At 40.5% G+C, this 13,597-nt stretch overlaps 2 protein-coding genes across 8 annotated transcripts in view; one reads left to right on the forward strand and one right to left on the reverse strand.

The window, feature by feature from the left end:
- The window catches only part of ccdc57 (coiled-coil domain containing 57), a 123,740-nt gene that overhangs the window by 69,171 nt on the left and 40,972 nt on the right, over positions 1-13,597 (reverse strand). For all 7 annotated transcript variants that reach the window (XM_084342557.1, XM_084342556.1, XM_084342555.1 and 4 more), the window contains 3 exons: positions 10,896-11,054; positions 10,560-10,722; positions 7,773-7,865 (listed from right to left, as the gene is read on the reverse strand). In XM_084342557.1, the coding sequence (XP_084198683.1) occupies positions 7,773-7,865; positions 10,560-10,722; positions 10,896-11,054 (415 nt within the window). The remainder of the gene's footprint in view (positions 1-7,772; positions 7,866-10,559; positions 10,723-10,895; positions 11,055-13,597) is intronic.
- The window catches only part of slc16a3b (solute carrier family 16 member 3b), a 138,506-nt gene that overhangs the window by 67,184 nt on the left and 57,725 nt on the right, over positions 1-13,597 (forward strand). The gene's annotated exons all lie outside the window — the stretch shown is intronic.

Raw genomic sequence — 13,597 nt, forward strand, 5'->3', positions numbered from 1 at the left:
TTGTGAGCCACGAGAAGACAATGTAGGACTGATCGCCCAGATGACACCAGTAGTTATACCTGGTCAGGGGTCATCCGAGGTAACAAGTGACTTTGTTGTACTCGACCTGCGCATGCGTGAGATGTAAGATATCCAGTGATAAGCACTGCATCTGGCATTCATCCAGGGTTCAAAGAATAGTGGTTACATTCTAACCTTCATTTTATTCTTACCATTTCTAAAGAACGTACGCAGTTACCACAGGTCACATTGTCTAAAACTTTACCTGTGGTGTACCGCAAAATGCAATTTTAGGTCAGATTTTATTTTCTATCTTTAAGCTCTCACTTGGTCATATCATCCAACATCACAATTGTTCTACACAGACGACCCACCTTCTGCAGAGACCTGATGACCAAAAACACCTAGCTGCTGTCTTGAACTGTCTATGATATTATGATATTAAATGTTGGATGGCACAGATTTTCACATAAAATCATACTTTTCAACTCCCTGCACAAAAAATTTGTCTCATCGAAGTACCCTTGGTCCCTTATCTGCTAACATAAAGCCCGCTGCCAGAAATTTAGGAGTTATATTGGATTCCGACTTAACCTATGAAACACACATCAAAAAAGTTGTCCAGTCCTGTTTCACCCAATTAAGAATCTATCTCCAAAATCCGACCAATACTATCACACCCTGACCTGGAAAAACTAATGCAACTCCCTCCTTTCTGGTATCACCAAAACGTGTATCTCCCATCTCCAACTTGTCCAGAATGCAGCAGCTAGGCTTCTTTCTGGTATTCACAGACGACATCACATCACTCCTATTGTTGCTTCTTGCCATTGGCTTCCTGTCTGTTTCAGAATTGATTTTTCAGATTTTGCTGATTACTTTTAAAGCTCATCTGGATGTTGACCCCAGATTAGCCTAGTTGCAGTCTTAGATTCTCAGGTGGTTCCCTTCTGGTCATTCCAAATTCGAGTCTTAAATCTAATAGTCAGCTGCAAATATGGTTTGACCCGGAAAAAAATCTAACAAAAGGTTTCTCAGTGGTTTACAGTAGTATCAGATGTACTTAAAAACATACTAAAAGTTTACCAAAGTTTGACTCCAAGAAAGGCCCAATTTTCAAAATGGCGGCCGTAAGGTCCTTAAAATGACCAATACACCTTTGTATTCCTCCTAGACCTCCAAGACTTTTGGAAGTTTGTTACAGCCACTGTTTCAGACGTTATAGAGACCGAAATTCCAAGAGATCAGAAAATTTGGCTTTTGGGAGATGTCAACATGCTTAAGATAACTAAACATAAGAAATATTTTGTGTCATTAGCCAGCACGGCTGGGAAAACAATTATACTAGTGAACTGCAAATCAGAAAACCCACCCTTTCATCATACTGCACGCCAGAGAAAATTCTGTACACATAATAGAATATTGGGCTCATTTTTAGCACTTCTCCCTTCAATTAACCCTCTCAGTTAAGTATGCATATCTTCTTCTTGTATCCGTCTCTTTTTTTGGCCTTTTCTTTATCTCTAATAAGGACCGAGTGTTGTGAAATGTGCCAATCTATGGCTGGGGTGGGGGGGTGGGGCGTTTAAATTGCAAGAGTGAAGTTACTGTGTTATGTGTTTTTGTATTTTTTTTATTTTTTTCTCTTCGTCTTTGTCATTTTATCTTTTACACTATAACAAATGACCAATGTACCTTGTGCATTGTCAATAAATAAATCTTTAAAAAAAAAAACAGTACTGCTAACCCCTTTTTTATTTTTAGTGTTTTTTTTTTTTTTTATATTTTTCATAATGCGTTTTGATTTTTTTTGCGTTTTGTTTTTTATATTTTTTCAGTTGTTTCCTCTGAATTTTGGTTTAATTTTTTAATACTTTTTTTCACTGTGACCTTCATTAGATTTAACATTAGTCATCACACTCTTCCTCCCACAGAGGTTGATTATAGTGATTATCACAATAATAGGCTAAATCGTTTACATCTCTGGTTCACCCCAAACAAACCTTACAGTAATCTCACAAAATCATGTATTCCATAAGTGTCTAATCATGCCAGTGCAATTTAGACAAGTCCAATGGATTCATAGACCCAGAAAACATGGGGTTAGACACCAAGATTACTTGGCTAGGTCAAATAATGAAGGAGTTAGGATATTTTAAAGGCTTCCTGCCCATCTTGGATGCTATCTTGAAAATTACACCTTTCTAGTGGTCAAACTTTGGTAAACTTTTAGTATGTTATTAAGGACACCTAATATTACAAAAACAGCTGAGAAACCTTTTGTTAGAATTTTTTCAGGGTTAGGTGTTTATTTTTCATATATGCAGCCGCCTAGGTGACCACACTGGGCTACTCGACTTTGGAACGACCTACCTGAGGAGATAAGGCTTGCAGAATAAGCAACTTCTTTTAAATCACCTCTTAAAAGCCACATTAACAGAGCTGTTTTCATGTGAAGACAACCTTTTTCCTAATTTAGTCTTTTCATCCTTTTGTTAATGTTGCTGTTCTTAATCTTATAATTTGTTATTAATTACAAGTGTATGTAAACATTTTACCATGAATGTAAGGGTACAGTCGTGGTAAAAAGTTTACATACACTTTTTTTTTTACACAATTTTTCTGTGGTGGAATGAGTGGAGCACATAATACTTTGTCACAAAAGACATGAAGTTTTATTCAATAATGAATTTATTATAGGTCTTCTGAAAATGTGACCAAATATGCCTGGTCAAAATATACATACAGTAATTCTAATATTTGGTTAAATGTTCCCTGGCCATTTTCACCTCAATTAAGTAATTGTGATAGCCGTCCACAAGCTTCTGGTAGTCCTCTGGCTGAATTTTCAACTACCTGTCTAAATTTGTTAGCTTTCTGGCACAAACTTGTTTGTTCAGCACAGTCCACACGTTCTCAATGGGGTTCAAGACAGGACTCCAGGAAAGACATTCCAAAATCTAAATTCTATCCGGATTTAGCCATTCCTTACTACTTTTGATGCTTGTTTGGGATCATTGACCTGTTGGAACACCAAACTGCACCCAAGACCTAATATTCTGGTGATTTTAGGATTTCCTGAAGAACAAGTAGATAGTCCACCTTCTTCTCACCTTCACCTCCTTATTCCATTTACTTTCTTGAGAGCACCAGATCCGCTGGCAGCAAAACAGCCCCACAGCATAACACTACCACCACCATGCTTGACAGTAGGTTAAAGGGTTAAAGGCCTCACCTTCTCTACTCCAAACATGTTGTTGCTCAATGTGGCCAAACAACTAGATTTATTTGTCCATGTGATAAGCAGCCACCTTCAATTGAGCTTTAAGGTGCTGCATCTGGAGCAAGGGCTTCTTTCTTGCACGGAAGCCTCTCAGCACATGGCGTTGCAAAAAAAGCTAGACTGTGGACACTGACACCTGTCTTCTAGTAGCTTCTAATTCATTGTGGACATGGTGGTTTTTGGTTGACTCTTGATCATCCTGACCAATTTTCTCTCAGCTGCAGGTGATGGTCTGCGTTTTCTTCCTGATCATGGCAGTAACACAACTGTGCCATGCCCTTTAAAACAATTGTTTGCACAGTTGATCTTGGGACCTATAACAGCTTTGCAGTGTATTTCCTGACTTGTTCAAATCAATAATGCACTCTTTCAGATCAATGTTGAGCTCCTTAGACTTTTCTATTGCAGTGTTTGTGGCTGAGTCTAATGGGGATATCAAACAAGCCCTCTTAAAATAGGCCCAGAAAAGTCATTAGCCCATATCAATCAGTATTATTGTTATCACTCAGAAGAAGTTAAGACGTTACGACACAAAGCAGATTTGATTCGAAAGACTTTCAATAATCACCAAAGATTATCATTCAAGTGCATGTATGTTTTTGACCCATACTTCATGAAAGTAGAATGAGTAGAAATCATTGGAACTCAAGACATGTTCTTTACAGGTGTATGTAAACACTTGACCATGACTGTATATATACAGGTGCATCTAAAAAATGTTTGAATCGAGGGCTATGAGACTGTTAGGGCTGACAGGGACTGCACCGGGAGCGGTAAGCGGGGAAAGGAGGGGGGCTTGCCGTTATAGTTAACAATAGGTGGTGCAGTCCTGCTCATATTACCGTTAAAGAGTGTATCTGTTGCCCGGACATTGAATTGTTTGCCGTTGGACTCCGACCATATTATCTGCATCGGGAGTTTTCACATGTTGTTGTGGTGACTGTTTACATTCCTCCCTCTGCCAACTTGACGTCGGCGTGAGCCTGTGCATTGTTACCCAAATAACAAGCTGTGGGTAACAAAGGACATCAAAGAAATCCTCAATGAGAAAGAAGTTCCACTCCAGAAGTTCTCGGATGACTCAGCAATAGTTGCATGTATCAGTGAAGGTGGAGGATGAGTACAGGACTACTGTGGACAACTTTGTCACATGGTGTGAGCGGAACCATCTACAGCTCAATGTAACAAAGACCAAGGAACTGGTTGTGGACCTGAGGAGGACCAAGGTGCCGTTGACCCCTGTTTCCATCCAGGGGGTCAGTGTGGAGGACTATAAGTATCTGGGAGTCCACATTGATAATAAACTGGACTGGGTTAAGAACACTAACACCCTCTACAGGAAGGGACAGAGTCGTCTCTATTTTCTGAGACAACTGAGGTCATTCAACATCTGCCGGACTATGCTCAGGATGTTTTATGAGTCTGTGGTGGCCAGTGCTATACTCTTTGCTGTTGTGTGCTGGGGCAACAGGCTGAGTGTAGTGGACACAAAAAGACTGAACAGACTGATCCACAAGGCCAGTGACGTTGTGGGAGTGGAGCTGGACTCAGAGAGGAGGATGCTGTCCAAGCTACATGTTGTCTTGGACAATGGCTCCCATCCACTCCATGACGTGGTGGTCAGCCACAGGAGTACATTCAGCACTAGACTAATCCCACCAAGATGCACCACAGAGCACTACAGGAAATCATTCCTGCCTGTGGCCATCAAACTATTCAATTCCTCGCTCTGAGTGTCAGACACAAAGTTTTCAACTTGGCATTATTTGTTGCTCTGTATGTATGTATATTTATTCTAGTGTGCATTTCTTGTATTTGTGTTTTGTTTTTATTGCTCTCGTTTATATATAGATATTATTATTATTATGATAATAATGATTCTGATATAGAGCAGGGAAAATAAATATTGAACGCGTCAACATTTTTCTCAGTAAATATATTTCTGATGGGGCTATTGACATGAAATTGTCCCCAGATGTCGGTAACAACCCAAGTAATCCACACATACAAAGACATCAAGACATATATTTCCATCAATTAAGTTATGTGTAATAAAGTGAAATGACACAGGGAATAAGTATTGAACACATGAAGAAAAGGAAAAAGGCATGGAAAGCCAAGAAACCAGTTGAAATCTGTCAGTATTTAGAAAGCAATCCTGCTCCCTATCAGTGCAAATGAATATTAGCTGGTTTAGTCCTACCTGATGGCCTATAAAAAGGTTTCTCATTACCAAGGTGTCACACAATGGGACAAACAGTCAAGCCCTGGATTTAATGAGGCGTAAACATGTGACGTGACGTGGCGTGAAGCACGAAGTTGGGCAGTGATCAGTGACAACAAAGTTGTCTTCAAAATAAGAGCTTTACATTGCACCCCATTGGATTTTAGAACTGGGTTCTTAGCGGGGGGCTTTTAATTTGAAAGTAGCGACCGTTCCTAGCTTGCCGCTACACAACAGCTGACAGTCAGCAGCTACTAGCTGTTTGGTTGTGTCCGCTAGCTGTCAGCTACAGAGACCGAGGAGACGGTAGCATCTTCCGGATCTCAGCGGCTTTCCAGTTGCTCATCTTGACATCCGCGGATGAAGTGATGAACTTACTGCTGTGATCAGCTGTTTCCTGGTTTTAAAACTCCCGGCTGCGGGTCGCACAACAGTGCACGTTATCGACACCTCCGCCCATGTCCCGCAATTGCCGGCACATTGACGCCTCGGATTTAGATAGCAATGGAGGCGGCAGTAAGTGTACCCTCAGAGGCGTCAAATTGGCTGACCAATACAGACCGCCAATTTGCCGCCTTCTGTCTAAATGCGCAGACCTAGCAAAGCATCGACGTTAATTAATCGATGCCGAATCGTCACGTGAAGCATCGCGATGCATCGCCACATCGATGAATTGCACCCACCTCTAATATATATATACACACACACATATACACACACACATATATATATATATATATATATATATATATATATATACATATATATATATACACGCATGATGATACATATACCATCTATATAGAGCGTCCTTCCAGGTATTTAGCTGAAAGTGTTTTTTGTCATTTGAGAAGGTTTACATGGACAGGACCTTGATATGCTTTTCTTCTTGGTCCCAGAGTAAAAGGCCAACATACCACTCACCACTCAGGACCCTTGAAGAAAAGGCCACAGTCCAAGAAAAGAACAGCTCTTAACTCACTCTCAGGAGAACTTTTGCAGAGATCGATTGCAAATAGAACACCCCCATGTAATATACAGTGTAGAAGTGTAGCCTGCAATGGTTTAGCAAACCCTGTTTGATAGAAATTAAAATCTACCCAGCATTATTGGCTTAAAGGTTATACTGTACATATCATCTGACAATACATTGTGAAAAATATAATTTGCAGATATTATTTAACATTATTAAGTAATTATTTATCAGAGAACTACAACATACGAAGCAGGTGTAGCTCCTATGATAATGGCAGTACTGAGATCATGGGGGCAAGGGGAAGGTGCAAAATTGGAGAGTCAAATTTGTGCCAAAGCTGGTAATGCTCCTTGAGGGGAAGAAAATGTGCAGTGGCTGAAGAAACATTTTTAGTGTTGGTATCATGATAGGATACCTCAATCCTCCATGCACTACACTGAGATGTCACAACAACTGGATTATGTCTCATGTTACCTATACAACAGATATCCTATGGCTGAGACACATATCCTGCATGTAGAGAGAGAGAAAAAGAGTACACTGGAAAAATACTGCCCTTCATCTGTTGTGTTTATTCTTTCATGTCTTTGACAAACTCTACAGAGTATAGACATTAAAATTATAGCTAAACACTGGTATGATGTCGATATGTGCACGATTGTTTTCAGATCTCTTTTGGCTGAGAACCGTGAAAAAATAGGCAAGGCCCCTAAATCTCTAGATGACGCACTGCTACAGCCTCACGTGAGACAGCTGTGTGGCTCCTCTAACCTGTTTACATGGGTGCTGAAAATGAAAAGCAAGATGTTCCTCCACACAAACATGTGTATATGTGTTCCACCCGTTAGTGTGCAGACATGTCAAAGGAAAGGTCATGAAATGTCAAAAATGAAAAGAGTTCCCCCTCAGTTAATTTCATGCCAAACAGAATATGATACTTCTTGTGCTCATGTAGAACTTTGAGCCTCATAGAAATGGTTGTCACCAAAAACACTATAACTCAACCTCTGTGACCTATCCAAAACAAATTTCAGAGCAATCTCTCCAGTAGCTGCCGCAGCTGGTAACAAGGGAGAGTTTATCAGTCACGCAATCTATCAAACTCTACGTAAAGACCCACAAAATGATGAGGATTAATGGTCACCAGGCTGATTCTATACTTGTAAGGGGCAGCACCCTTGCCTGGTAGGTGAAGAGTTGTTTGCTTAGCTTTAATTTGCTTTGTTTCCAGGTAAGCACTTTTTAAAGGTTCTATAATTCTGCACATTGTAAGGTGGCTGTATTCTCACCTGGATTGTCTGGTCTCTCTTCATGTTAACAGAACAAAGTAAGACAGTCAAGCCCCGCAGCTCTTGCTCTTTCTCCTCCAGCTCTGCTTTTGCCTGATAGAGACCAACATAAAACCTCTTTTAGAATCCATCCAACTACATCCTCAGACATGAATGCACTTACTGATTTAATAAGCCTTCACTCCTTGATGGTAATACATTCTGCATCCAAAGTCACAAATGTTGTTTGTAAAAAAAAGTATGCCAAAGGTGTGACTACACAAATGCAGCAGGTATGTGTACAACGGTTGTACATGCACGTACTGTATGTATAAATGTTAGAGAAAACAACTGACAGTACATTTTTAGTTAACCTGAAGCTTATGATGAAATAATATGATGGACAACGGCAAATCAGAAAACACAACGGCAAATCAAAAAACACAACAGCAAATCAGAAAACACAACGGCAAATCAGAAAACACAACAACAAATCAAAAAACACAACGGCAAATCAGAAAACACAACAACAAAGCAGAAAACAACAGCAAAACAGAAAACATAGCAGCAAAACAGAAAACACAACGGCAAATCAGAAAACACAACAACAAAGCAGAAAACAACAGCAAAACAGAAAACATAGCAGCAAAACAGAAAACACAACGGCAAATCAGAAAACACAACAACAAATCAAAAAACACAAAAAAAATCAGAAAACACAACAACAAAACAGAAAACACAATGACATTAACCAAACCCTAGCCTCGGGCGACATGAATCCTCGCTGATTGGACTGGTGCGTCCTTTGAACCGGAAAGACATGGTTTACATGTTTTCAAAGCAAGAGCGCTGCCAGTGACGACGTACACGCTGCTATTAAAGAATATTTTGATGACGAGACCAAATCACCACGACATTCAGCCCTCCTGACCGAGACTCAGTGAACTTTCCCCCCAGAAAACAGCCTCTCTCCCCCCGAGTGAAATAGTCAGACAGCGTCCTGTTGACTGATGGTGATTATGTAATTATGTAATTTAGAGAAAAACGTAACTTTGTCGCTTTCCAGGATGTTTGGTGGGTCGGGATTTCAATCACAACACATTATAACGGCATCCATATGATTATAATCAGTCAGCAGGTACATGTTTAGATTAACAGGAGGACACCAGGAAACACCTTGAAAAAAACACATAGGCCTATGTCATCATCATGACGTGTCTGCCACGCCTCCTTTGGAGCCGCAGCGCCGGCTTTCTATGTGAATTATACTCTGGTTCGTCTTTTACGCCGGAGCTGCTTGGTTCTGTGTGAACAACCAATGGCGGAGAACTGGCGAACCACCGCTGCGGCAATAATGCGCGTCTCTGTGTGATTTCAGAGCTTCCCCGCTGGACACCCATTTCTCGCAACTTTTCTGAGAACTCATGATATGTCACTCCATTCATAAACATGTCATTAATTAGAGACATGTATGGCTCGCAAGAGGCCATTAGAACGTGGGACTCCAGTGGTCTACTGGGACTGGACCATAGACTGTACACAGTCAATGGACTGAACCGTGGGACTTTTGGCGCTCAGACATGGATGCTCACCAGGGTGACTATACATTGTGCATGCGCAAAGCGTGGCCACACAGCAGAAATGTACCGTGGGAAATGGTATAACAATAACGGAAAATGTAAATTAGATTTATTATTTCGTTTTGGTTTCCTTGTTTATTATATTTTCTGTTTTGGGCTGAAAATAGGAAAACAAACACCAGTTTTCAGTGTTTGGCGCATACAGAAAAACGAAATATTGACTCATATTTTCGTTTTTCGTTTGCCACATTAAATAGAATTGCGTGATCAGATGATACACGGACCCATATCCATGTCCTGCATCAAAATATTCTTTAATAGCAGCGTGTACGTCGTCACTGGCAGCGCTCTTGTTTTGAAAACATGTAAACCATGTCCTTCCCGTTCAAAGGACGGACCAGTCCAATCAGCAAGAATCATGTCGCCTGAGGGTACCTACCTTTTCCGGTTTGGTTAATGTCGTTGTGTTTTCTGTTTTGTTGCTGTGTTTTCTGATTTGTTGTTGTGTTTTTTGATTTGTTGTTGTGTTTTTTGATTTGTTGTTGTGTTTTCTGTTTTGTTGTTGTGTTTTCTGATTTGCCGTTGTGTTTTCTGATTTGTTGTTGTGTTTTCTGATTTGCCGTTGTGTTTTCTGATTTGCTGTTTTGTTTTCTGATTTGCTGTTGTGTTTTCTGATTTGCCGTTGTGATAATATGACCATATTATCGCCCCCACAGCACCCCCCGTAGTGCTCATGTACGACCATCTACTTTTTGCATTAGGGTACAGTCACATATGCAGCAAATTAGAAGTAACTTCACTCAGTTGAACTGAATTAAATTAATTTCACCTCTGCAGTCAATTGTGCAACTAATGAGAGGAGATATGATAAATGTCTGCATATTCTGCTGGATTTACAAAGACTGACACAATGTGTACACATACGGCCGTGTCCCTTTAATGTTTGTTGGCCATTTTTTCCTTCTCTCTCTCTCACTGAAACACACAATGTGTGACCAATAAGCCTCTATAATAAAGCTCCCTCTATTAATACTTACTTGCTGTTGGCAATGTAAGTGTCGGGATACGCACCAAGCATCAGGCACACGCAAAATTTACTGAGAATGGAGGATGGAGATAATTTGCATTCACATTGAAAATCCTACAGTATTTGGAATCTACTAAGCATGTGCACCAGTAAATCCATAGACACTGTGTGGGGTGGTTGTGTAATGTATGAGAGGCTGACCTGGTCTCTAGCCTGGGTCAGGTCTTGTATTAGCTGCTCATTAGCAAGGTAGTGTTCAGCCTTCATGTCCTCACAGCGTTTCTGCCACTCCAGCTCCACCTGAACTCGCATCTGTTCTAAGGCCTTCTCTCTCTTCCAACCAGCACTCAGTTGTCGCTTGTAACTGGCAACACATACATGCATTTTATACATTGTAAGAATAAAGCAGAGTGGGTCATATCATTCATCTTCAAAGCTACATAATCTCAAATCTTCCCACCTTTTGTGTTTTGTCTTTTTATATCCATCAAATATAATTTCTCGCTGTCTACCCACTTTTTCTTGTTGTTTTCTCACCCTTTGATCTCCTCTCTGCTCCTTTCCAGCTCAGTCCTTAGTTTGGTTTCTCTCTCCTGCAGGGTGATAATCTTTGTCTCCTTGACAACCATCTCACTGGAGACCTGAGTGATGTACTTGTCCCAGCCAGTCCGGATTGTTTCTACCTCTGTGTGAAGCCTTTGAAAACACATACACACAAAAACACACTTGCAGAGGATCTCTGGTCAACTGGTTACATCATCAAAAGCTAACAGGTGCTGGTGTCTGAATGAGCAGTTAACTGCAGTACACACACTGCATACAAAATAGACAAGGAACATATACAAACTGAAAAAAAAAGTTCATTAAGTTCATGGCACCATTGACAATCCTATAGCTGTACTCAAAATACTTTTGAAGTTATGAATTTTTTAAATTTGGCCCTCTGAGCTACATTTCAGCATTTTTGAGATCCCTTGTATGTATATTCTAAATCTCACCAATAGCTATTTTCCTCTGGATTGGGTTGAAATTTGTCCTGAACATCCAAGAGACCATAAGGATCATTTACAACATGTATTAATTTAAATAGTTGTTGCTGAATGGTTACAGTAATCAAATTAATATCAGGAAGTCATTTTTCTTTACCAGAATGAAGACTGTCATTTTCAAAAATGTATATCTCCACTAGATTTCACTTTCTTTCAACCACATTTGGGTTCTGTGTACTATTCATGTAGTTTTGTCATATCTAGATATTATTTGGTCCTGCATAAAAAACACCACAGACTTTGTTGAACATAGCTTCTGAGCTGAAAAACCCACTACTGAGTTATTTCGATCGTAAATTTTCCCAAGAAGGATTATTCTACTATTCCTTCTTTGTTTATGATTATTTAAATTAGCTATTTTTTTTGTACTTTTCACTGGCTGTAGTGTTACATTCAGTGTTTTTTTTTTATCGGAAGATATTTGTACTGTGTTGACTTGAAGGTTTGCGATCTGCCTGATACCTGTTGAACCTGTTTTTTCATTGGGTTCTGGAAATTCGCAAGTTACATCCTGAAATGGCTTGGTTCATTGCATACCAGATGTCATCATGTTCTGTATGTGTGGACAAAATCTTCATCTTAGTTTGTTAGCTCAGTACACATACAGTGCATTCAGAAAGTATTCAGACCCCTTCACTTTTTTCACATTTTGTTATGTTGCAGCCTTATGCTAAAATCAACCATAATGACAAAGCGGAAACAGAATATAATATATTTTTGCAAATTTATTAAAAAGGAAAAACTGAAATATCAAAATTGACGTAAATATAAACCATTTCTCTTGATCATCTTTGAGATTTTTCTCCACCTTGACTGGAGTCCACCTGTGGTAAATTCAAATGATTGGACATGATTTGGAAAGGCACACACCTGTCTATATAAGGTCTCACAGCTGACAATGCATATCAGAGCAAAAACCAAGCCATGAGGTCAAAGGAACTGCCTGCAGAGCCCAGAGACAGGATTGTGTGTAGGCACAGATCTGGGGAAGGCTACAAAAAATGTCTGCTGCATTGAAGGTCCCCAAGAGCACAGTGGCCTCCATAATTCTTAAATGGAAGAAGTTTGAAACAGCTAGAACTCTTCCTAGAGCTGGCTGCCGAGCCAAACTGAGCAATCGGGAGAGAAGGGCCTAGGTAAGAGAGGTGACCAAGAACCTGATGGTCACTCTAGATGAGCTCCAGAAATCCTGTGCGGAGATGGCAGAAACTTCCAGAAGGACAACCATCACTGCAACACCGATCTGGGCTTTATGGCAGAGTGGCCAGACAGAAGCCTCTCCTCAGTAAAAGTTTGCAAAAAAGTCTCTGTGAGACTGTGAGAAACAAGATTCTCTTGTCTGATGAATCAAGGTTGAACTGTTTGGTCTCAATTCTGAGCACCATGTCTGGAGGAACACAGGCACAGCTCATTGCCTGCCCAATACCATCCCACCGGTGAAGCATGGTGGTGATATCATCATGCTTTGGGGGTCTCTGAACTAATTTCTGCAACAAATTCAACAACTCAGCCAAACAACCAAAAAATCAACTTCTCCATAGGCTGGCAGTTGGCTTTTGCCTCTAGGATTTTCCAGTTGAGCAGGGCTCTATGATCATACTATAGCATCAAACTGCTTAAAGGGGACATATTATGCAAAACTCACTTTTTCCTTGCTTTAGTATGTATATTTTCATATCCGGAGTGCCTCCCCACCCCTTAAGCATGATTTTCGACCACTAAGTCAATGTTTTGTGAACTACCGGAGTCAGGAATTGAGTCTCTAAATGAGCCATTTGGATTTCACCCGGATTGTTACATAACAATCCGGATGATTTGAATACTCCGGCCCTCGCGCTGGGTATCTCCTCCCACACTACGCCAGCTACCTGAATGAGGATCCGCCATTTTCTCGTTCTCGCTCCGCTTGTACGCGACAGCCTGACTGCTACCATGTACAACCCGAAAGCCAAGCACTGCTGCTCTGTCGTCGGATGCACGGATCCTCATGTTTCGCTAAATCGCCTCCCTACCAAAGAGGATATCAGAGCTAAGTGGCTACATTTCATTTATCAGGGAAACGTCCCAGCTTCAGTGAGCAAAAGCATTATGGTCTGTGCCAGTCACTTCACGACTGTTTCAGCAACCAGGGTCAGTATAACACTGGCAACAACACTGATGATGGAACTGTAAGTATTTATTTAACAGTAT

This window comes from Pagrus pagrus (assembly GCF_965226575.1).
Source record: "Pagrus pagrus genome assembly, chromosome: 21".
Classification (NCBI taxonomy): Eukaryota; Metazoa; Chordata; class Actinopteri; order Spariformes; family Sparidae; genus Pagrus; species Pagrus pagrus.